The sequence below is a fragment of the Centruroides vittatus genome, unplaced genomic scaffold (assembly GCF_030686945.1).
Source record: "Centruroides vittatus isolate TY-2023 unplaced genomic scaffold, ASM3068694v2 contig_882, whole genome shotgun sequence".
In the NCBI taxonomy this organism is placed as follows: Eukaryota; Metazoa; Arthropoda; class Arachnida; order Scorpiones; family Buthidae; genus Centruroides; species Centruroides vittatus.
In genome coordinates this window covers 516,328-542,721 of record NW_027122574.1, presented here as the reverse complement: position 1 = coordinate 542,721, position 26,394 = coordinate 516,328, and the positions used below count along the sequence as shown (strand labels likewise).

General features: G+C 29.8%; 1 protein-coding gene across 2 annotated transcripts in view; it reads right to left on the bottom strand.

Moving 5' to 3' along the window:
- Positions 1-438: 438 nt before the first annotated feature.
- LOC136983401 (protein FAM13A-like) overlaps positions 439-26,394 on the bottom strand; it is a 121,407-nt gene continuing 95,451 nt past the window's right edge. For both annotated transcript variants that reach the window (XM_067280117.1, XM_067280116.1), the window contains exons 12-24: positions 24,817-25,300; positions 22,175-22,277; positions 19,821-19,877; positions 14,540-14,602; positions 11,024-11,082; positions 10,856-10,914; positions 8,765-8,846; positions 6,488-6,708; positions 5,771-6,040; positions 5,110-5,234; positions 4,936-5,037; positions 1,024-1,078; positions 439-943 (exon numbers count right to left, since the gene is read on the bottom strand). In XM_067280117.1, coding sequence (XP_067136218.1) covers positions 881-943; positions 1,024-1,078; positions 4,936-5,037; positions 5,110-5,234; positions 5,771-6,040; positions 6,488-6,708; positions 8,765-8,846; positions 10,856-10,914; positions 11,024-11,082; positions 14,540-14,602; positions 19,821-19,877; positions 22,175-22,277; positions 24,817-25,300 — 1,743 coding nt within the window. In that variant the 3' untranslated portion in view covers positions 439-880. The remainder of the gene's footprint in view (positions 944-1,023; positions 1,079-4,935; positions 5,038-5,109; positions 5,235-5,770; positions 6,041-6,487; positions 6,709-8,764; positions 8,847-10,855; positions 10,915-11,023; positions 11,083-14,539; positions 14,603-19,820; positions 19,878-22,174; positions 22,278-24,816; positions 25,301-26,394) is intronic.

The following is a 26,394-nucleotide window of genomic DNA, read 5'->3' as shown; positions in this document are numbered from 1 at the left end:
ACTGATGATGTGTACAATCTTCACATTCGTTACGCTGTCCATGGACAAGATATTTTGACGATGAACGGCTAATCGAAAGTTCGGTGTATGTATATAAATTTGTATTATACCTTATTATTTTGGTTAGTTATTGAATGATAAATTGATTTTCGCCTTTGCAAAAATGCGAAAAAAAACGACAAAAATATATAGACAGATAATGAATTTAAAAAATCATTAGTATAATACACAGAATTTTACAGGAAATAGTATTTAATATTATATACAAAGTACACATTGAAGATATACCATCAAGTGAAATCAAATTTCTCGTTATAAAACTAATACTTTAAGTTATTTTTAAATTTATTAATATTGAATGTTTCACTGTTTTCATGTTTTATATTATATTCAATTGCAACTAACCTACATAATAGTCGATATTTTGTGTCAGAAAAATTTTATAATCAGCTTTATAAAATATTTATTATTGCACAAAGAAACTGTGACAATTAGTTTATTTAATTTCTCACGAGTTCTATAAATACACAACAACGTAATGTTACTCGTAAAGAAACGTGACATGTAAATGGAAAAACAACATTCTAGCCAAGATACAAAACATCGTTCGATTTATCTTGGCCAAAAAATGTTTATGTAAAAAAAGTCAGAAAGTACGTCCGTCTGGAGTACTCTTGGCTACGAGTCTACCACGCGACACGAAACACGGTACGAATCGTTTTGATTTTCTCCCGGGAATAATGACATCCGGACGCGAGACGGTCGCTAGGAACAAGTTTATGAAAACAAGTTATCCTATAGATCTAGAAGGCTAGACGACAAAGATGGGAAGGAGGTAAGATACTGGCCGTCGAAATTTCGGTCTCTCTCTCTCTCTCTCTCACTTGCACTGGTCGTGCTTGGATAGAAGTGCCTCCAATAGCCTTAGTCGTCCCTTGACGTGCTGAAAAATCAACGAGAGGGAGAAAACATTGATTATTGTCATTTACACACATCATCAACATTAAATTTAATTCTTCTTACTTTGTATTCTCCATACAGTGCTTCCATGGGGATTTTATCCTCTTTCTGAATTTTCCTGTTTAAACAAATAAATTTATTAATAATTCTAGACTTATACTTTCCTATTAATTAAAAAATTCCAGGAAAATGCTTATTGGTGACTAAGGATACATCATAAATGGCAATTTTTCAATAATATAAACACAGTAATAGATTTTTATCCAAAAAAAAAGAAAAAAAAAATACAGAAAAATAATGTATTTGAAATTTCTATTCATCTCTTCCAATCAAAACAGGCAAATTTTTATAAAATTATTAAAACAAAATACTAAACGATTGCTTACAAGCTGTTGCCAATCTAGAATATAAAATCAAACGAAAAAGTTGATCGGGCGTAACAAATTAACTTAAAAAGTTATGCACTGGAATCAAATGAAACATTATTACTGCAAATGTAATGACAATTTTCTATGGAACAATGGTGCAATTTAAATGAATCTTTAGTACTTTACTGGTCTTCGACAAACTTATAGGACCGCCTCTTGCTTAGATACGTGCGGTGATATGATTAGGCACGGAGGCACCGTCTGCTATCCTGTGACAAATTTGCCCGCAGATGTTGCAACTGCTGCTCCGGATCTCTCTCGCTCGTATGTGGCCGAAGCCGTCGTGTCATCTGGACCCACAAATCTGCAATATCCGAAGAAATTGCTGTAATGTGATAAAACATTCCCGAGAAACCCTAATGTTTGCAGCCCTGACATAAAAGACAGTATGTGAGAGTGAAGGGTTTCCTGGATGTACTGGTTCGGTTTTGATTACAGCAAGGCAATGCTTTGGCAATCTGCCAAGGAGAATGCCTCCCGGAAGGTCTTTTATGGGAAATTGGCCCCCTATTTAGGTGTTACTAACGTGAAGAAAACCTGGAAAACTCCACGTAGCCGGCCCTTGGCAAGGCACAAACCCGCAACCAACTACCGGTGTTTGGTGATTTTATCCGCTCGGCAATTGGTGGACACTACTGTTTTGTCGAGGTCCCCCGAACTAGGGATGCGTATTATCGTACAAAATGGTCTCCCAAACTAATGCTGGTAACAAAACCAGTTTTCGGTAAACTGTGGTTTTAGCAAATATTGAACACAGGCAACAAAAGAGGCATCATTATTATGGTATCATTTTGTTTAGTTGACAATGTTTGGATTTAAGATGATTCCACATAACTGATATAATGTTACATTGAAATTTTCTGGTAGTACAATATGTACTGTACATGATACTAATTTACCATCCTTGAATAATGCTTGTGGTTATTTTAAAGTCATGTTTAAATTTTAAAACTATAGACTTAAGACCAGAAGGAATTAATTTTTATATTAAAATTAACGTGAAGTTTTTAGATGCCAGCTTTTACAAACATCCAAGAAACATTGATCTCTTTTGGCAGGAGTGGCAAATTTTCTCTTCAAAGATCTTTTTATTCAAGTAAAAGAAAATTCCACTTTTCTACATAATACCATTAATTAATAACAGAGAAAAGGTCCATTACAAACTCCATAAGTGATTTGTCTTCAGTCATTGCCCATAAGCTTAACAAAATAGTCAACATGAAACTGTCCAAGACATGCTAAGATGGTCATTTTAATTCATCAAAAATTTTGTTCAAATATTATGCACTTTTTCAATACTATATTGCCATCAGCAAATAATCTTCCTGTCAAGTAGTACCCAATATTAGAATTAATTTGATTACTACAGAGTCCAAAATATTATTCGTCGTCAAAAACAATTTATTTTTTACTACCGATATGAAACTGATTCTCATTCTGTGCTTGGAGTCAAACTTTGGTGTGTTCAAGTTGTTTTGGCAAAGTTCTGGAGTATCAACTTATTCAGTATTTCACTTACGTAAGGCCATGAAATTCCAAAATTTGGCTACAACTTTGGACTGAGAATGTAAACCATTGTCTTGTAATTTTGATCTTGAATGGAGACCTCCATTTTTTGATTGATAAATTTTTCCACTCTGAAGTAATCTCAGATCTGGTAGACAGTTTTCTCAGAAACTCTTTGTTTTACAAAATGTTAACAGCTCGTCTTACAAACACATCTGGGTCATTTCTGAATAGTGTATAGATGACTTTCTGGTATTTTAATGTATTCATAGCGGACATTTTAAACAATATATTCAAAACCCACAAATCACATTGTTCTTTGTTAGAGATATATTTAACATATTTCCAACCAAAATTTCACACTGTTCTGTTCTAAACTTAAATTTTTCTAAACAGGTTTTATTCTTTGCCATATTTTATTCATACATTATTATTCCTGAATCTGGGCTAGTAATATTTACAATAATGTATTACTTTATTTTATTAATTATCTATTAATATTAATGTGGTTTTTTTTATTTTTTATTTTATTTATATATATAAGCCATTGATCGCATGTCAGTTTATCCATAACGATATGCCTAGTATGGCCACTAGGAGCACCCCTAGCTATTATTAAAAAAACAATAAATGCAGTTTTTTTGTGTTTTTGACTGCGTTTTAGTAAGGGTACAAGACAAGAAATTCAGTATATTATTATTATTATTTTTATTTGTAATATGAAATTTATTATTTGTACCACAGAATGACACTGCTGTTGCTAGAATGCCCACTAGGTGGTATCCAAGGCTACTAGTTGTTCAGAATTCAAAGCAGTTTTGAAACCAGTTTGGCATCTGGTATTCAACAAAACCAATTAAATAATCTTCAGAATTTCTAGTTTTTGTCAGCATTACCCCAGACGTGAGATGTCACAGTAGGACAGTGTGCCACTCACAACAGAAAAGATGGAATTGAAGTTATCACCAGTGCTCTTCTCCACACAGCAGTCATTTCAAGAACAACTTGATAAAGAAAAGTATGTTGCCAGTCCATAGCAGTCCTTGCTTCTCTACCATGGCACTACTACAAATGAAGTCAATGATGTTCAGATGCTAATGACAGGACATGTAGATGTCATTATTAAGGTCTGGATTTTTGGGTGCAGTTTTAGAATGGATTGGGTGCTCGTTTGGGTGCTTTTAAATGCTGTATTATTCAGACAAAAACCAATAAGATGTACTATATTTACAAACTACATAATTGTTTATTGCAATTTAGACATAAAGATGAGCATGTGTAATTTACAACAGTAACCATTTCAATGTTCTAAAAAGTGAAGTTTTCTCATTTGGAGGATAGAATGTCTTTATACAAGGAAAAAGATTTTTTTACATTGACTAAGGGGACATGTTTCAGTTTTACTCAGAATTCTAGTTCAGTGCAATCCAGAATATTTTTCAAATCGGGATTTTTTGATAAACTAGATTTGAGTTTGTCCAGGGCAAAACCGTCCAGTACATCAAGCGCCTGACTTACAACATTCCACTGATCCCGCATTTCAGTTCCACGTCTGTCACTACTGCACCAGGAAAGCATTTCTGACCATGGCATTGCTATGCAATTTCCCATCGTCTAGGTGTACTCTATCTCTCCTGAAAGTTTGTACTGATACTCCCCATATATTCATCCATTAGGGATAGTGCCATTTATTCTAACATGGTTATGCAGTTAGTAACATTTATCTCTACAAGTATATCACAAACCCTTTTTAACTGATGAAATTACAATAACCAAACAGTTTTCACTTACTCTATTTTACTTGCTTTTGATAGCTCACAGCTGAGTATTTTAGAATGAACTGCAAATTTTGACTTTAAGAAATTATGGAAAAAGTTTGACTTTATTTAAGAGCTTTCGATTTATTCAGAATTTTCAGAAACAAGGTATACTTATTGATTAGAGTTATTGTGTGTTTCCAAAACAATACACAGTACAATCTAAATACTACTGATGTAAATAACAAATTATTAAGAAAAATTTAATCACACAAAAACCATACCTTCCAGTTTGTTGTTGAAATTCCTCTTCAAACTCCCTAAGAACCCTACGAAGTCTCCTTTTCTCAGATCGGGCTTGTTGTTGCTGATATAACAGTTCTGATCTGAAAAATTATTTTTAAAATGAACAAACTGTTCAGAAAGATTTATATTAATTTTTTAAAAAGTTGACTTACAGTGGCAATTCATGCAGATTAGAACTATTGTATTTTGTCAACCATTCTGACGATATTTCTTGGGTAGAACTATTTGTAGATTCTTTACATTTATCATCTGTTTCTTTTGTTTCAAAAAAATCACTCTAAAATTTATATTATCAAGAATTAGAATATTTTCAGCATGATTAATTTTTAAATACTATAATACAGAAATATACATTTTATTAATTATATGTTTATTTTTATTATTAGTCACAATTTTTAATTAACCAATTTTAAAATTAACATTTCTATTAACATTTCAATAGTTTGAAATGTTAATATATAATCACTTAAAATATTATTTTCAAGACTAGAGATGATGCAAAATGAGCACAATTTAATTGTCACTTATTGGATATTGATCTTCCTTTATAATTTTTTGATAAATGGAATTTGTTTAGAATTTATCATGATGTTCTTTCCAAAATATTCAATGAAAAAGAATTCCAGTGCCTAAAGAATAAATCATACATTTTTATATAAACAGAGTATCAAAGTAGGTTAAAACTTTATGAATGTCACAACTCTGAAATTCTAGTATGCCAATTTAGATTTATCAAAAATAACAGATTAAAATAAGTTACTTCAATGATTCTTTCAAACTATAAAATTAAATTTTATATTAAACTACACCAACCTTGGAAATACTTTTTGGAGATGTAAAATCCATAGCAACATGTTCCAGAATGGGTTGAAGTTCCGATCCCAAATCTTTGTTTTTGTTAACTAGGGAGTTTGAAGTGTTTGGTCTTCCAAGAATTCGTTTCACACTGCGATAACGATCATACAGTGGTCTCATGATGTCTCTGTCCATTTTTGTGGTTGGTCTCCCATGTATGCTTTCTAGCTGCAAGAGGGCCTTTTGAATTGCTATTTTTTCATCCATAACCTGTTCATTGGTCATATCCTATATAAGTTAAGAAACAATTAGGGTAGATGTACCAGTTTTGGTCAGTGTAGTACCAGTTCTGGCCAGAAAACAAAATTTAACTTAAAAATATAATCACAAATGAAACAAACTTTTATTGTTAACTGTTCACACAGTTAACAATAAAAGTTTGTTTCATTGGACAGATTTGAATATGTGGTGATTATATTTTTTAAGTTGAATTTTTTTCTGGCCAGAACTGGTACATCTACCCTATTTGATTAATAACTAGCCAGATAAATTCTATGATTTAAGGAGAAATACATTATTAAAACAGAACACTTGATACTTTTAAGTTGTTTGAGAAGTATTACTTTTTAATAAAAGAATTATTTTCAATCTAGCAATAAATTAGACTTTTAAACCAATATAAAATATCTATTTTAAATGATTTTTGCAAAGCTATTTTATTATTTTAATTCATACCTCTACAAACTCAGGTCTATGAGCACATTTTCTCTTATCAGATAAATCTTTCAATGCTTCATCTAGAGATTCTTCTACAGAAGGTTTTAACTTGCTACAGGATTCACAAGTCCCTCTACTATTTGTGGTATCTTCCAAAATATGTACATCTCTTGTTGGAAGCCAATGAGGTCTGACTGATGGTCCTCCTGATTCTAATGAATGACTTTCTTCTTTTAATGCTAATAAAAACATATTTTATATTAAGCAAAAACTAAATGCTTGCATTTTACAAGGATAATGGAATTTTTATTATTTTTTTCTACATAACTGACAATGAAAATTATTTATATTCAATTCCATTTGTTTTATTTGAAATTACTTCAGTTAAAAAATTTTTTGAATTTGTATTTACAAATTCAAAAAAGTTTACAAATCTGAGAATGAACCAGCATAAATGTATTTTTGATTGCTTTCTTAGTCAGTTGTACAAATCACACCTAACTGATTGGAAAATTGTACTCAAAGGGTTTGTTTTATAGAAAGAAATATGTGCATTGAACATTTATATTATAGGTGAAATTGCAGCTGCTTTTTTCCTGTTAATAAAGGTTATAGACCAAAACTGTCACAATGTCCTTTGCTTTAAGTATGGTCTAGGCTTCCCAACATGTACAGTACATCATGGCAGGGGAAGTAGGCTTTCTTGCATATTTTACATATACAGTAGAGAGTCGTTATCTGAACACCGGTTATCCGAAACGTCAGTTATCCGAACGCTTTCCAGTCGGACTGTGTCGTGCTGAATCAAACTTTTTTGATACTAGATTTACTTCTAAAGTATAATTTTTATGTTTTTATATTCTTCAATATATTTATTTGGTTTGTACAAAATAAAGATAATTTTAACGATACAATAGCCTCGATTATTATTATAAAAATTTTCATCAGGCTTAAAATCGACGAAAATTCAACACGAAGCGACACACAACGGAGAAAAATTTGAACATCGGACAGGAATATATCTTTTCGTACATAATCAGTTATCCGAACCACCCCAGTCCCCAATTGATTCGGATAAATGACTCTCTACTGTATTCCAAAAAGTGTACTTGCAGTTTTATAACAATTGAAAATGAAACAAATTTTGTGTTTCACTTTTGCTTGTCATATTTTTTTTTTTTTTTATAAAGTCTAAAACATAATCATATCAAATACTTAAGTTTACAATTACAATAGAATTTGATGGAACAGCCAGGACAGTAAATACAAATTTAGAAAATTTATTAAAAAAAATATTTTCAAACAAGACAATACATTAAAATTATCTTCATCTTATCCTTTCTACACACCTCAGGAAATAACAACCCTTTACAAAAAGATAAATTTCATTATAGATTTTTGACAACTTTCCCCGATTTTTATGATTGCTCAATTAGTATAGACTCAGAGTAAAATAAAGTTACCAAAATAAAATTTCTGTAGAAGTTACCAAAACTAACTGATTCTGTATTCTGTTGAGTACACTGACTAAACTAAGCCAGTGAAACACAATATGCTAATCAATTATTTACAATCATGCCAACACTTGACTCCTGCACAAAGTTTGTGGGCTCAGCATGATGGGTCACAACTTGGCTGGCATTTAACATCACTAAACAATTGACATATTGAATTTTAACATTAGTTTAAGTTTCTGCAATGTGTATCATGTACCATTATTGAAATTGAAGGAAACTTTAATCAAACTCAAACACAGATTGAGAACGATTTTTTATCCCCTTTAAAACTGGGGAAAAAACATCAAATAATATTCAAGTCAATATGATATAATATAATATTTCACTTTAGCTCATTCAGTTAAATAGATAGCTTGATTTAGAAATACATTGTACAGTAACAGTTAAAAACCAAACTATTAATACAAAATTTGGAGGATAATTTACCAGAATTTATATTTTATGGTCAATAATTAAATTATCTATGATAACTTTGAAAATACCACTTTTGTATAATCATCAGAAACATAATGAATACAGAAATATTTAAATTCAAATATTCAAACCAAAATTGCAGGTTTGAGTATAATTTTTCTTTAAAACTACACATTTATCTTTGTTACTATGAAAATAACTTAACTTGTAATAATAACTACAACGTCTACTTACAATTATATTTTGTTTATTATTATTATTATTATTATTATTATTACTATTTAAAATTTTTTATCAAGCTAAATATTAACCATTGAAAAATTACTTAATTACTGATTTACAAGTAATTAAAGAATTTTGTTACCTTTTAATTCTTTCCTTGCTTTATTCAAGTTAGTGATCAACTTCTTAATGTCAGGAAAATTCATTTTTTCCGCATGAGATGGCTGTAAGAAATATTCTTATGTTAATTTTTGTTATTGCTGAAAATAATCATTTGTAAATTAGCATACTAAATTTGTTTTTATGTCATGTAAGTAGTGTGTAATATAATTTAGATATACAGCAAAAATGTATTTATAACTTCAATTGGAAATTCAATTGTCCAAATTTTTCTTAAACAACATAGCACTATAATATAATACACAGAAGTTAAACACTCCATGTAGCTGGAAATCACTATACTCGTCAATTGTAGCATTGCAAAACTCAGTCATACATTTAACATTATGCTGAATTAATTTACCTTCAAATATAGTAATTGAATTACAGTATGTATTGTTCATAAAACTTTAAATGTATAATACTTGATGTACCAAAAACACAAAAACAAGTTTCTGAATCATCTGAAATTTTGTTTCTAGAAAGTCTCCCAGTTTCATCAAGTTCAGATAGTTGAGTTTCCACTGCATTAAAATTTCATAAAAATATTTATCATATTATTTCATCAAAAAAAAGTTTTTTAAGAGTATTAGAGGAAATATTTTCATATCCTGGTAAGCAAAAGTTCAAAATACTGCATTGCAAAATGTCTAAGATTTTACAATTAAATTAGCATCGGCAAATATTAATTAGAAGGATAAAGCAATATCTTCAAGGCAGACTTAATATATAAAATATTTGGGAATTTTGAACTATATGTTCTTGATTCAGAAGACTATTAATAAAGCTCCAAAAATATTCCCTAAATAAATAAATCTAAAATTCTAGAAATGAGACCATCGTGAAGACAATCATAAATGAATGCTGTCAGATAAAAATAGCATGGAAGTTTTTTGTTTCAGATAATAAAGATTCATATTAGCTTAATTTTTCTTGTAAACATTCAGAAAGTTTACATTTTTTACTTAACTTATTTTGATGTTAACAAATCAATTTAGAATGCATTGATACAGTAGATATAAATATTGTCAATAACTGTTTTATGAATATTATCACTTATCTGTTTACAATTGCAATTACTGTGTATTACAACAATTGGAAAGATTTTCTTAAATGTTACACACACACACTCTCTTAATTGAGAAAATCTTGTTCATTGTCTGTTATAAATAAGCCATTATCTACAATTCGTTAAATGAATTCCAAACTGAAATTACATAAGTTATGAAAGAAATTTGCATTTATATAGGAAAAAAGTTTCAATATTTTACACTTAGTTACAGCAGAACAACATTGCTTCGTTACATCATTAAAAAATCCAGCAATGAGTTGCTCAACTTTCCCAGAAACTTTTAAAATTTTGATCATGTCATCTGTTATAAAAAGTTTTTAAATAAAATATGATATTTTTAACTATGATAAAATGGCAAAAAACTTACTTTTGAAGATAGAAATGGGTTTTATAAAAAATTGTAAATGCTAATGAGTAAAATTGTCATTAAGTCTGACTACTGGAGATATACATGATCCCCTTTATCTCCCCACCCCCTCAATCTTAAATCAACAAAATTTAATAGCATCAATCCCACTACTCCCTGTAAAATTTCAGAAATTTTAGATAAAAAGCACAGGAGTTATTAAGCTTCAAACGGGGGCAAACAAAATTATGCCCCCCCACACACAAACTAACATCCATACATAAAGAAATTATTCCCAATTTTTTTTGCATTTCTCATTTCAAGGTCCCGAGTCCAAAAATGTAAAATTCTGGGGGGTCATTTTTTGACTGATCATACTTTTCCTCTGTTATGTATAACAGTTGGATAAATAAACATAATAAAAAGTGTAGAATATTATATGTAGTTTAATTATATATTTAACTTAAGTTTAATTTTTTTTTAAATGTCATGCAACATGCTCTGTGAATCAGCTTGTCAATAATTTTACATTTATGATCATCACAACAGAATCACAACTACACAAAATTATAATTAAGTCATTTTTATGGATAGGTAAATAGCAAATCAATTAAAAAAAATTTAAAAAAGCATTTGTAATAACTTGTTTTACTTACTCTGTATCCATGTTCTTCTTCAAATGCTTCATCAAACTGCTTTAATTTTTTCTTTAAACCTTAAAAAGTAAATAAAAATGTTCAAGATTTGTCATAAATTATTTTAGAATTTATCATTTACAGTATCAACTTATTACTATATAAAGAACTGATTATATTTATACTTACTATGAATTTTCTTGTTTAACTGTTTAATGCTAGAATTAGCAGGATCTTCCTCTCTCATACTGAAATATAAAATAATAATTAAAATAATTTTAATATAACAATTTATAATAAATACATTATAACTTAGAGCTAACTTATTAAATAATTGTCTGATGGTTTGAATGAACAGTTTGTTGAATACCCAATTTCAATAAAAATATTCAAATTTTTTCAAATAATGAAGTATTTCAAATTATGTTAAAATGTATATTACTATGGGCAACACATCACACGAAAACAAACACAATTAATTTTTCTCTTTAAAAAAATAATAAAACAAAATACTATGCATTTATAAAATATAAAAATCTTGTATTGGAATAATGATTTTAACATATTCAATAAAATTATAATATAATAATTGAACTTACTTTAGATAGGACTCCCAAATATATTGATATTTATTATATCATTGTATATTATCCTACAGACCTTTATTCTACCTAATAAACTGTTATCATCAGACTATTTTTGCCTTGCTTTCCAACACAACCAAACTTCATCTTCTCCTCAGACCTAAGATGGACTTCAGAAATTGTCTCAAACTATAGTTAGAATTTTCAATTGCCAGATTATATATACGAGTTTATATCAAAAAGTAAAGGAAACTTAATGTTCTTCTTTTCGTTAAACCAGGAAAAAGAAAAATTTGCAGAAATTAGTCAAAGTAGTCTCTTGCTCCTTTAAAAATTGCTCAGCATCAATCTGCAAGTTTAATGAAATCTAAGGACTTGTGCATCACTTCTTTTAACTTTTTCTGAAAAATCACACATCCATATGTTTTTTTTTTCCAAAAAACTAAAAAAAACTGATAGCTTATATGCTGGTATATTTTTTAAAATAAAATTAACATCACCGTCGTTGACAAATATTGGTTAAGCTGCTCAACAACTTCAATAGCATTTGTAATGCTATTTACTTTCTTCCATTCATATACTTTGATGAATAATATTTTTCTATATCATATCAACACCATTCTGTAAATCTGGGAGAGTTTTATCTCTTCTAAATGCAGAAATCTGACCAGAGTGCAGTTGGAGATTGGAGCCAGCACAGTTATATCTCGGCCTTTAAACCGAACCAAACACAGTATATGCAACTGATATAAACTTTATATTTTATCTGTAGTATTAGATAAAATTATTTATAATGATCTTGAAAACTTGTCCTGATAAGTTAGTTTTGAAAAAGTTGCCTTTACTTTTTGTATAATATTTTATTCTTACTGAAAATAGTTTATCAAATCAAATAATATATCATTGATTCTATCCAATTTACTACTGTATTCGTATAAACTTCATATAAACTATTTTCAAATTGCTTTCCTCTCTACTCGTAACAGTAAGAGCACTCAATGTTTCATTAAAAAATATCTTTACATAATAAATTTCCTTAATTTTCAATTATTATTTATTTAACATTTAAAGTTATTTAAATCTTTAAATATTAATATAAATATATCTTTAAACATAACACAAAATTAAAAAGCCAATTTATTTGCATATAGCAAATATTTATCTTTTCTATATATACAGTAATCATAATCTTCAATACTTGTTGACACTAATAAATAATGTTAAAATAATTACCATCACAAAATCCATGACACACAGCTGCAATAAAATTTATTAAAGTACTTTCACCTTTTTGAAAATTGAAAGATTCTTCGATAAATATAAAGAAATTGTCATTAAACATTTTCAACACATACTTCAAAACACTGAGCAGTTATATTTCTCAGAAAAAATCATTTCCAAAATTAAATTTCTCTTTTTTTAATCCAACATAAATGTAACTACAGTAAATTACAGACAAAAATGCTTTAGAAAAAATTATTGCAGTAAGTCTTCAATTTAACAAAATAGTATAAACATGCTTAATGCTACATGCTTAATTCAGGATCCATTAAATTAAGGAGAAATTGTAAAATTAAAAGAAATTAATATCTCTAAATCATAAATTGCACATTTAATATGAAATTACAAGCATAGACTAAGAATATCATTTTCCAAAAATTATTGTCTTCTTCCTTGAAGAAATTTTATATAAATGAAAATGGAGTATGCATTTTATTGGAACATATAATTCTTTTGCATTTACTTCATTATTGATGATTAAAATGTAAAAATTGATATTGTGCAGGATATACAATCAGTAAAATGACTAATTTTTTTTTTCCAAGCAATCTCCTTGAATACTTCATCTATATATTCTTTAGTCTGTGATTATAAATTCATGAAGAAACTAAATAAAATGTATTGCCACTTCATTATGTTGCCACTGTGTTGAGTTTGAAACAACAAAATACCAAGAATCTTGTGTCACATGACTCAAAATGGCATTATCTGAGGATGGACAAAGTAAATTTACAGTATTTCATAAATCAGAGACAAGATTTTATTACACATATAATAATACATGACGAATGTACTACCTGTACACTAATTTTCAATATGATTCTCCAGATGATTGAGGCATTTACCACAGCATGCAAGTTTGTCCATCCTGGACACAAATGTATATCTCTGCTGTAACATTCATTATAATAAAATTTTTAATGTCTTCATTGCAGACGAAACAATATCTTGGTAAGTTTTCCTTCAAAGAGAAAAATAGATGAAAGTGGTTGGTACTAATTTGAACTGTATAGGAGAGATGGTCCAACATTTATAAACAGAACTTTTGCAATAAGTTCTGAATCCACTACTAATGTATAGTTGATGTGATTCTCTTTTATAATAAGCTCAGTTGCAACAAAGACCAGGATGTTTCCTGTACAAACAAAAATCATCTACTTCTTTGGGCTACAATTCACAACTGTTTTCCTGTACATATGCCTCAAATTATATGATTCAATATTAGAGATTTCTATTGTACATACCAACAATTGAAATTTCAAATGACTTTGCTGTCTTTAATATTAGGATTTGCAAATTTCCTTTCCAATCTACCTATGTATTAAACAGAACTACATGAAACAAAAGTGCTTTCCAAGATGTTGATATCATATTGAAACAATGCAAAACACTTATCTATATTGTCTGACAATAGATTCAAATCCTGTCAAAACCAAATCTTACAAGTAGAAAAAAAATTGACTATTTTAAATAAATATAGATAACCAAGCTCTAATTAACCTAATGATTAACTATCAGGCTAGAACGTAGCAAATTAATTAATCAACCAATAATTCTCGCCCAACAGTTAGTCAGTCTTAATCATTCTGTTTTTTTTTTATTTATTTATTTAATGCATATATTTTATGAATTCTTTTCAAAAGTCAAAGATCACAGTACAGGAATATCTTGTGATGTGTGCTGTGACTTTTAATAGCAAAATTAAAACATTTAACATATTTATCATTTAATAATCTAATGTATATATTTTTAAATTTAAATATTTTTCATTTCTAATCTATTATTATTATTATTATTATAAATAATTAATAATAAAACTATTTATATTAACAGATCTTACCTTTTACAAAAGTCATCTTGTTCTACAGGAGGAGAAGGTGGAATATTAGGATCCAAGTGTAAGCTACCAAAAAAAAAAAAATTACATTTTATTTAAAAACTACAAAAATTTTAGATTTGCTTATTAATATTTTTATTATGATCAAAGTTTTATAGTGTTCTTTTGCATTCTTATGTAAAAATAATATAATATTGTTAACCAGTTTAGAATAGGTTCAGAAAGTGTCTTCCACTGTTTTCTTGACACTGATAGGTCTTTGTTAACTTAATGGTAATAGTGTGCACAATGTTTCACCTGAGAGACTTCACTAGTCATTAATAGTTTTTAAATAATTTTTGTAAATATTGCCCTTAGTGAGTAATCAAAATTAAAAATGATCAACAGGTTTGAATTGATAAGCAGAGGTCACATTCTTCTTGAAATTACATATTCTCTAAAGATGCCATCCAATGTTTGGACGGAATAACAGATTATGTTCTGTAGCTTGTCTTACTGAAGGTATACATTTCGGATTTTGTTGTCATTTAACTGGGCAATAAATGTAAAATTTGCAATAAACTAGTTTGATTGCATAAATTTCAATTAATTCAAAATGAAAAAACTTTATAGTCCATTACAAGGAACTTTAACAAACCTTAAAATTAGTACTAAAAAAGATTCTTGCTTTGAATTATAAAACTTATTCATAGTGGCATTCTGAATTGATGGCTCCAGAAAAACAAAATTAGACAAATGATATTTGCAATCTTTTGAACCCAAACATCAATTTTTCAGGACATAAGAGAAGCTTTGTGAATACTATTAAGACTTCTGTAGCACTACATACATGTTTTTTGGAATTGAGTAACCTGAAAAGTAAAATCATGTTTCTCCATGTAAGCAAACAGATCCATAAATTTCAATATGTAACCAGTTCAAACCATTACTTTTTAGGAATTATCATATCCACAGACTCCAAAAATACTAGCCAATCAACAACTTTTTATCCAGATGCATTTTGGAAATCACAATATCTCCCCCCCAGTGGTCTGTTATTGTTCTCCTATAGTATGGAGGCACATTGATCTAAATGGACAAGTTAATATATACATATCACAGTTCAGATAAAATTTTCACTTCAAGTTTCGAAGTAGCTGTATTTCGAAGTAACCAAATTCTTTAACATGTAAATCTCCATATCCCGTACTGGGACAAAAGTATAGTTATGAACTAATGTGATTTCAAATTATCCAAGTTTAAATTAACAATATATATACTCATTCAAAATGAATAATGGAGACAAACAGATATATTACCAGTATAAATGCTTCCATGAGAGCATTTATTTCATACAATATAATGTTTAATGATACTCATCATTGTATACATTTTACATAAAAATAATAAACTGTTAACATATTTTAATGAATTGTCCTTTTTCACCATACATTTAATTTCTTTGAATTATACAATGGTTTGAAGTTGAAAAATTAGTGTAACAACATTAATGCTGTTTCAAAAGGCTTTAGGGCAGTTCAGAGATACATTTGTCACCACCTCTGAAAACCACAATGTAAGCATTTTCTTAAGCTCTGACTCTTCTGCTTCCAGTTTTTGATTTATGCTTGTAATTATTCACATAGACCTACTTTTTTTTTTTTTTAATTTTTCCCAAAATCTTCAACTAGGCACAACTGAGACCATGTTAACAGAGTGTGATGCTTGGGCACAAATAGAATCCTTAAATACTCCAGTTCATAGCATAGTGCAGTGAAAGCTGCTAATTTTCCAATTCCCAAAATAATTTTGCTAAATGATCCACAGTTGCAACATTCACTTTCCATCTTTCTTTAGGTTCACTTAACATGGATTTGCAACTGTTTTCAGGTATTCTATTGATGTTTACCTTATTCTCCAATCTTCTAAGAATGTTGTATATGGTCTGTCGATTTACATTTATAGTCACAAAATATATAATATCTGACTTCTTCCATGTTAGATTTTCAGTGTATAATTTACATACAATATTTCAGCAATCTTCCTATTTACCATACACCATCTTTTTATTGAAAAAAGTTCAAACCATGTTTATAAGCATATTATTTTGTCACATGCAAAGCAAATGGAAATGACATAAGCATAATGATATAAAATTTTAATTTTTTAAAGCAGCTACATTTTATACAAAATTTTTTTCACCATATATTATCTTTTCAATGCAATCAAAGATATTTGTTTCTTTCCTGTTGAGGATTTTGTGTCTCTCACTGAAGTTTCTAGTTTGAAACAAAGAAACATTTTTGTCAGTATCATCATAGCTATTGTGCATTAAGTACTTCTTTTTGTGTTTGCATTTGTTGCCATAATGCTATAATGTCTGCATTTGTAGCTCCAGAGGAATACTATATCTGTATATTGGACCACAAAATCTACAGTGGACTTTGAAAATTGACTTGATATTGTTTTACTCTATTTACTATGCCAATCTCTAAGTCCAGCAATAGTTGGCTAGATACCAAAACTATACAATATGGTGTTCTCTGACTATCACAGGGTGGTGAAATGATTTCAGAAATTTGTTGAGGTTCAACTCTCCTGACCTTTCAAATATGAAATACAGTACAGTAGAGCGTCGTTTATCCGAATCAATTGGGGACTGGGGTTGTTCGGATAACTGATTTTTCCGATAACAGATTATGTACAAAAAAATATATTAACCTATCCGATGTTGAAATTTTTCTCCGTTGCATGTCACTTCGTGTTGAATTTTCGTTGATTTTAAACCTAACAAAAATTTTTATAATAATAATCGAGGCTATTGTATCGTTAAAAATTATTTCTTTATTTTGTACAAACAAAATAAATATATTGAAAAATATAAAAACAAAAAAATTATACTTTAGAAGTTAATCTAGTATCAAAAACACTTGATTCAGCATGACACAGTCCGACTGGAAAACTTTCGGTTAACCAACATTTCGGTTGACTGGCTTTCGGATAAACGACGCTCTACTGTGTACTTTTCTTTCTTTTTTTTTAAAAAAAAGAAAAAATTATTTGAAGTAAAAAGATATCTAAGGATTGAGTTTTTGATGTGTTAAATCCCACAAATACACAAAATTGAAAAATGCTAAATGCAGTAATGTTAACATTGTTGTTTATGAAGATTTGAAGAGCCAATGAAAAATATATTAAAATGCAAAAATATCTGAACATTAAATAGTTTCTACTGGATATATATAAAAAGTCACACTAAGTTTTTCCTTAGAAGAACAACAATTTCATATGCCCACAATTTTATGAACACAAGTGTTACTGACAAAGATCTGTTTGCCTCCCTCCACCATGCAAATACAGGGTGACAATAATTAACCCGTACAAAGTTTGTAGCAATGCTGCACCTGAACTTTTTTACTGTCACCAATTTACATACTATTGTTTAATTCTCCATGATTTCCTGCCCGTGTAGATGTACTTTCGATGTAATAAGGGTTAGTTCTTTATTTTTTTAATGGTGTCGAACAAATGTTGTGCAATTTTGAAGCTATTCCGGCAAGGAAAGCATCAATGTGAAATTGTTTGTCTGCTTGGTGTTCCAAAAATGACAGTCTCAGATGCAGTTCGGCGATTCAAGGAGCTTGGCCACAATGGTGACCGTCCCGGACGTGGAAGAAAGTGCACTGTCAACACGTCTAGGAACCGCAAGATCATCACAAAGCGAGTTGACTGACATGCGAAGGTCTCCATGAGAAAAATTGCTCGTGAGATCAGAATCAATCGCGAATTGGTGCGTTTAATGGCGAAAAAGGAACTTGTACTCAAGCCCTACAAGTTCCAAAAGGTTCAGCTCCTCACCGATGAAAACAAGTGCGTGAGACTCCAAAGATCCCGTTGACTCAAGCGTCGGGCCGCAGGTCGACAATGGGAGTGCATTCTCTTCACAGACGAGAAGCTTTTCTCCGTACAACCATAAAAACGACAGAAACTGGTCCGCGGAGACCCTGGATGCTCAGCCGTCATCGAACATCACAAAATCCAATGTCAGTCATGGTTTGGGGCGGAATTTGTGCGAGCAGCAAGACACCCCTTGTTTTCGTCGATCAAGGGGCCAAAATCAATCAAGATGTGTACCACCATGACATTCTCGAGGCTGTGGTACTTCTGTGGGCTCAGCAGCATTTTGGCAGTGCGAAATGAACGTTTCAGCAGGACTCGGCGCCGACACACAGAGCGAAGAAGACTCAGGAGTGTGCAAGGCTCATTTTCCCGATTTCATCTTGTCTGCGGAATGGCCACCATACTCGCCGAATCTGAACCCAATGGACTACAGTGTGTGGTCCATTTTGGAGGCCAGGGCCTGTTCTAAGCGCCATGAAAGTTTGGAGTCGCTGAAGCAATCCTTGCGCTGGGAGTGAGACAAACTGTCTCCAGAAGAGCGCGGCCCATTGCTGAGAATTTCAAAACGCGTTTGGGGCTCTGCATCAAAGCAAAAGGAGGCCACTTTGAAACTGGCTGAATATCTGATTAATACATAAAGTATTGTCACTGTTATATGCTGTTGTTTTGCTAATTTTCATTTCTTTAATAAATTTATGATACAAAAAACTTGTACGGGTTAATTATTGTCACCCTGTAATAACAACATATGTTTTGATATTTCATATTACCCATATGATGTTTTTCCCTCTTTACAGTTTCGTAATTAACAGTAGATAATACTGTAAATTTCCAGAAGAGTCTAGTTTAATCAAAGATGATATACATTATCCTGGAACAAAAATTTGTCATCATGTAAAACTTAATGGCTTGATATATCAATATTAAATATTCTATGTCTTCTAAACAATCCATATTTCACTATTAGTAATTTATCTTTAGTCTCTTGAAAGTTTTCTAGTTATCTTAGAATCATTTATAAAATATAATAAATATTGTCAGCATTAATTGCTACAAATGTTCTTAACAAATTCCAAGTTCAAACTGTTATACAATCATCTCTGAATACTTGAGAATTTTATACCTATTTGTGACCAAAATTTACAAAACCTCTGCTTTTTGATAATGATAATTAGTATTAATAGTAAAGAGGGCAGTGCCCATTACATATTATATGCTACTTTGTTAAGTTCCCAATTTAATCATCAACATTTCATACAGTTTTAAATCCATCCACTATAAATTCTTAAGATTCTTTTTACATAAGTAATTAAATATACAATATTGAATTATTTTTTCATTCTATATTCTACAATACACATTTAAAATTGTTTTAATTAAATATTTGTAAAAACTATTTTCTTACCTTCTATGAGAGAGATAACTCTTGTATGCACTAGGTGATAATGGTGCTTCATAAGAACTATAAAAAAGTATATTATAATTACTAATTTAAAATTTTACAAAATTAAATTTAGAACTGATTCTTAAAAATTATACATTAATGATCTTGATAATAGCTCATTTCATAAACTTTATGATAAAATTAATAATCATATACTTTGGCTATATTTTTGAATTTAACGCAAAAAAAATTAATTAATTAATAAGTCTCTAAAATGTTTAGATATTTGAGCATCAATTACAATTTAAATATTTAATTTATATATTCTATACTGAAACTTAAGAAATATCACATTTTTAAATACAATAGCATCTTACTTATTGTAATCATGAATATTATTGTCAATCATTTTGTTATCAAAATTAGCAAGTCCCAAAATATACAAGTTTCGGGTATACTAAAGTTCAGATAAATTGGCATTTTTAAACTGTCTTTCCTCACTATCACCCTTAACATGTGGCTGATATGATTATGCATTATCAGTTCTTATCAGTTATTGTAAAGTCTTAATCATTGCTTTAAAATATTAAACATTAATTGTTCTAATTATTATTTGTTCTCAGTATAGTAGTTTAAATTTCTAGTATCTGTTACTTCATTCATTTACTAGATGAAGATACTATTAAGTACAATTATTATTATTATTAATTAATTAATTAATAATTACAATAGTTGCTTAATGTTATAAATTGGTTATTATTATTATTGCTGCACTGCTGAATTTACTTGATATAACACTGCACTGCTGTGTCAACTGATCAAGTTATCTGAAAAGTTATTTTTGTAATTTTAACTGAATTTTTACATTTCTGTAGACTCAGTAAACAGAAATGTTCATTCAAATATATATATAAAAAAAATGCTATTAAAGTTTACAAAAATAATTTTCTTTCCCTCACCTCCCTTAATGCAATAATGAGCACCAAATGACCAAAGATAGTTATCTTTCTGTTATATTTCCATACATTTCTATGCATATTGCATTTTAATTGTTAACTAGTGAAAATCCAAGGAAGAAAACAACAAAGCTTAAAGTAGAAATTCAAGAAATTGCAAACTGCAAGGATATGTTAAGGAATTTGGTCAAAACATCTTCAGCATGAATGGAAAAATTTTTCCATTCATGCTGAAGATCATATCTGCAATGTAGCTGTAACAACTGGTCTGCAATATCAGGTAATCCAATAATCCAACACCTTCATACTAACAAATACATGAAAGCATCCCCATGCTGTATTCAAATACAGCATTCATTTGCTGAATGAGATGCTGTACTTAAATACAGCATCTCATTCAACAAACTCAAATACAGTCTTGTAGTGAAACAGAAAATTTCAAATAGAAGGTAAGCAGTCTGTTTTTCAGACCTGACATCAGCTTTCCTAGCAGTGAATATACCTTTCTATAAAGTTAAGAATCCTGTATTCTAAAAATTTGTAAGAAAATATTGCAACAAGTCTGTGCCTCAGGAATTTACACTCAGAAAAAATTACTTGCCTGACTGCTATACTGAAATGATATTGCGTGTTAGGAAGGCAGTTAGGAACAGAAAAAATTCTGGATGTCCATAGATGAAACCATGATGCAACAAATCATTCCACTGGCAACATCATAACTGGAACTCTTGAAAAAGACTGGAAATTTCCTGAACAAATTTATTTGGTGCACACCAGAATGCTTGAGTATACAATCCATTTGACAGTAGCAAGTCTTTTCTTTTTCTAATCAATCATAAAAATTCTCTGGCTAGACCAAATAATGTGTGAAAACGTCCTCCGCTCTTTGTGACCAATGAAGCCCCACACATGGTAAAAGGTGGTGTAGAACTAAAAGTTCTATCCTAAAATGCTGCATGTTACTTGCCTTTCTCACATACTGCACTAAGTGGCAGAGGAATTGCAGTCATGTTGCAAGAACGTAGATTCTCTTATTACAAACGTGAAAAAAGTATTCACAAAGGTACCATGCCAAAACAAATCAATTTTTAGGCAAATACAATCCAATCTGCTATTACCCCTGAAGCCAATATTAACAAGGTGGAGGACATAGATAGAAAAACAGATGAAAGTGGTTGGTACTAATTTGAACTGTATGGGAGAGATGGTCCAACATTTACAATAAGTTCTGAATCCACTACTAATGTATAGTTGATGTGATATGATATGCTCTGCATATCACATCAACTATACATCTAAGTAATCTAAGTAATAGATTGACTATTCAAATTATATGAAATACTTCATATGAAGCACGAAAAACAATCATAATAAAGATCTTTTTAATAAATTTTAAAGAAATATTTATTTTAATTTTACCTTGCTTTCCTTAAAAAATTAACAGATGGAGAGAGCATTGCATCATCATCTTGAGCAGCTTTTAATAATGGCCAGCTGAATCTATGCTCTGAAAGAACAGGCTCTACAAAATAAAATAAATTTCTATCAATTTTGTTTTCAAATTGCACAAAAGAGAAAAAAAGTTTGTTTTTAAGCTACCTAATACTATAATAATAATTTATAAAATATTTAATTTGAAAATTATATTATAATAACATTAAAAACAGAAATTGCCTCAATAAAATAATTTTAAAATTCATTAATACTGATTTTATTGATACTATATAATCAATTTTGCTGGAAAGCTAATCTGTAATAATTCATGACTTGTTGCTGAATTCCATAAATTCTATTTTAATTTACTGTTTTGCATGAAAATTATCTGCAATCAATCAATACATTATTATAATCAACTACAAAATATTTTTTTTTTATAATAATAATTACAAACAATTGCTAAAATTCTGGTTATGAAATAATTACTTAATCAGAAACATTTTCAACCATGTATTTGATCATCTTTAGCTTACAGAACGAACACAATAAAATTGTTTTAAATTTAAAAAAATACAATTTTAAATTATAAAAAAACAAAGTAAAATAAAAATAAATACATAGATATATCAATAAAATAACAAAAAATATATATAACAACAAGTAAAAATTTTATATAGATGAGTAATGTACAAAAATGTTCTATGCCAAAAGAAATTAAAAAATAAATAAAACTGTCCAAATTTAGCTTTTATAAGATTGATAAAGGTGAGAGAAATCTCATCTATGTGCTAACTAAATTCATGCACTGTCTAAGATGCAAACATTGTATTCATTTATTACTGGCAGTTTATTCCCAAAGATGTAAAGATGTGCACCAAAAACATCTGACGATTTTCAAATTTTTACTTGTAAGACACTCATTAACTGTCTCTGTAAATATGACATGCCATTACATTCAGTGTGCCTTGAAGTTCAGCTTGAGATGGAGTGTTGGTCTGGGCAACACTGCATTGCAGCAGTAAAGTCATTTATCAAGACAACCTATCATGGCTACACAATGTAACTTTTAACACATTTGGTTGACATGATGTCCCATCTCAATACTGTAATGGATAAAGAAATGGTATCAGGAAGGAACTGTGAAGGACAAGACACCTTCAGGACATCCCTGTTTGATACATATACACATGCAATCTTGCATAATCACCAATAGAAAATAAAAATGTAAAAAATTGAAGAATTTCTTGTTAATACAGCATTAATGATTATTTATAATTGAAATATTTCAATTTACTTTAAGTCTACTACAAATAGTTATTATTATTCTATACAGTCAACTCACTGTAAAACAAACACTGATAAAATAAATTTTGCCATTGCCCTGGCAAATTGTAACAACATTAATTTTCATGCAATAAAACAAAACAATTTTACCAGAATTCATTAAACTGAACTCTAAATTATCTTAACAACCCCCAAAAAATAACCCTATTTTCGATAATGACTTTATTATTCACGTCAAAAAGTGTAAAAAGCAAAGTGGTACTGTAATAAACATTCTATAGGAGTAGAATAATTTTCTTTTCCTAGTAAGCAAAAATTTGAATTGCTCTACAATTGGAGTTTGACCTCCAATTGTAGAGCAATTCAAATATCTGGTTTTAGCAGACCATTCTACTGTACTCAGAAAATAGGGGTTAAAGTTAAGAACACCAACCCCTTTAAATAAATGCAGTCCCATGCTAGTTTTCCATAGGAGGGTGTGTACAATCAGAGGCAGATTTACGTAAGGGCATTTGGGGCTGGCATCCAGGGCCCCCACAAAACTATGTTTAAACATACTTTTTTTTTACTATATACTTAACTATTGCATATATATAAATTTCACTGGTGTAAAGTTAACTTTCAGGAAAAAAATTTTACATAAGCATTTTCAATTAAATTAAAATAATTAGTTTTACACAATAAAATATATGTATGTTTACAATAACCTTGTTTTTAAATGAAATTTACTACTTCCTACAGTTGAAATTTTTAAAATACTTGAAATATCATGCAATTATTTATACATGTTTGTGCAAGTTTATAAGTTTTCTAAATCATCAAATTTGCCTACTGTTAAAGGGGCCCCCCACCTTATTTGTGCCCATGAACCTCTGATTGTTAAATCCAGCCCTGCATACAATGATGCCAGGTTCAGCTACTTGGTGCCAAAAAAGTATTTTCTACTTTTTCAATCTTCAACAGAAAAAAAAAATCATAGATTTCTTTTAGATATGTTTTGTTTAACCACTCCAATATACTGCTCCACACTTAAACAGCAAATACAGTTTCTTCCTCATTTTCTTTGATTTGAAAATTGTTTAGATCATTAATTTATTTTTGTAAATAAATTTAATTTTATACAACTGTCTTTAGTAAATGAATTCAAAATATTATAATTTAGAGTTTTTGATAGCTTATCAATCTGTAATTTGGTAAATTATACAACCTTGATTCTGAAAATTGTTAATACAAATTTTTGATAAAGTGAAGTAACTACTGTTCCCCTGGTGATTTGTATTAATGGGAATTGACTGTATAGATTAAATTTTTCATGTGAAAATATCTATATTAAAACTTACCATTGCCATCACCATGTTCATGTAAAGAAGTGAGATCTAGAGGAGGAAAGAGATCACTTTTATCTGGTGAACTATTGAAGTTTTCATCGTGAGTTGAATGAAATTCTGAGTGTGTGCAAGAGAGTTCTGAATAATCACAGGTATTACTTTCTAAGACTTGTTTATGAGATTTACTGAGAGATTCATCTGAACTGAATTTATCATCTTGGAAGCTGTAATTATCTTTCCATAATGTTGATCCATGATTATTAAATATTTTTTCTTCTTTCACTTTATTACTAGGTTTTGGTGGCCTTTGTTCTATTACATTTTCTTTAAGTGAATCTGTTTCCTCCTCCTCTTCCATTTGTGAAACTGAAGTTGTATCTTCTTTCCAACACTGTTTCACTGTTTTTTCATACTCTGTAGTTTTAAAACTATTAACTGTAGTATTCTTCTTTCCATAATCAACATGATTCACTGATGAATAGTGTGGCTTCTTATACTGAAAAATTTTTATTAGTTTTTCATCAGTAAATTAAAGATTAATTCTAAATTCTAACAATGAAATTTTTCCTACACTAATGAAATTATTAAACAATTAGCCTAACTTCAAACAACATTTCAGATTTATATAGCGTTTCAGACTTGTGAAAATTCTAAAATTTTTAGAAAATACTGTGATTAAAAATTTGTTTTCAAATGTAGTAATAAATTTTGTATAATAATATTCTTGTGGGGTTCGGGGCCATCAAGATGTTTTATTACGTACGTTTTTGATAGGGTCCTGCCACCAGGTGTGTTTTACCGGACACACCACCGATTGGGATGAAGTAAATGACTAAGGCGCGAGGGTAAGAGTCACTCTGAAGTCCAGGAATGAGCCTCTCAGGAGGAAGAATACAGAGTCAGATATAAACAATTAAAAGGAATTTATTAGCAAAAAAACTGAAAGTTCAGAACAAAGTTATCAAATCCGATTTTTTTTGGAAATCCACCTATCTTTAACTATACAACGAGGGGGTACCTAATGGGGGGGCATTCGAACCACGCGACTCACAACATACCATCTGAACAAGATGTCTTCTTTTGTCTATTTCGACAGTTGGTCAATCTCTTGATCCTGTTTCACTCTCGCTCTTTCTTGCTTGTACTGTTCTAGTACTGTATGGACTGGACTGCACTCTCTGGCTGCTAAAGTCCTGTGTCTGTCTGACCACTTCTGGTCTATTCTCTCTTGTTTGTTGTCCTGAGTCTGCTCTCACTTACTGCCTGTCTTGAGTATGAGAACTATACTGGTGAGAATCTCTGTCTCTCTGAATATGAGAGTGATACTGCTGTGTTGACTATGGGAATTATACCGATTATTGTCGGGCTGGAGCTCTCCTTTTAAATTCTTCCAGCATGGAAAAGTTTGTCATCTGGTGATAATCCATTTGGGGTGTCATCATCGGGTGACGATTCATTTGCGGTGTCGTCATCGCAGCTAAGATGATTGTTCTCTGTTGTTTTTATTTGGCAATGACCTCTAGCTTTTGTAGAGTCATCATTGAGTCGATGCGACTCATCTTGTTTTTGGGGCAGTTCTCATCATTACTC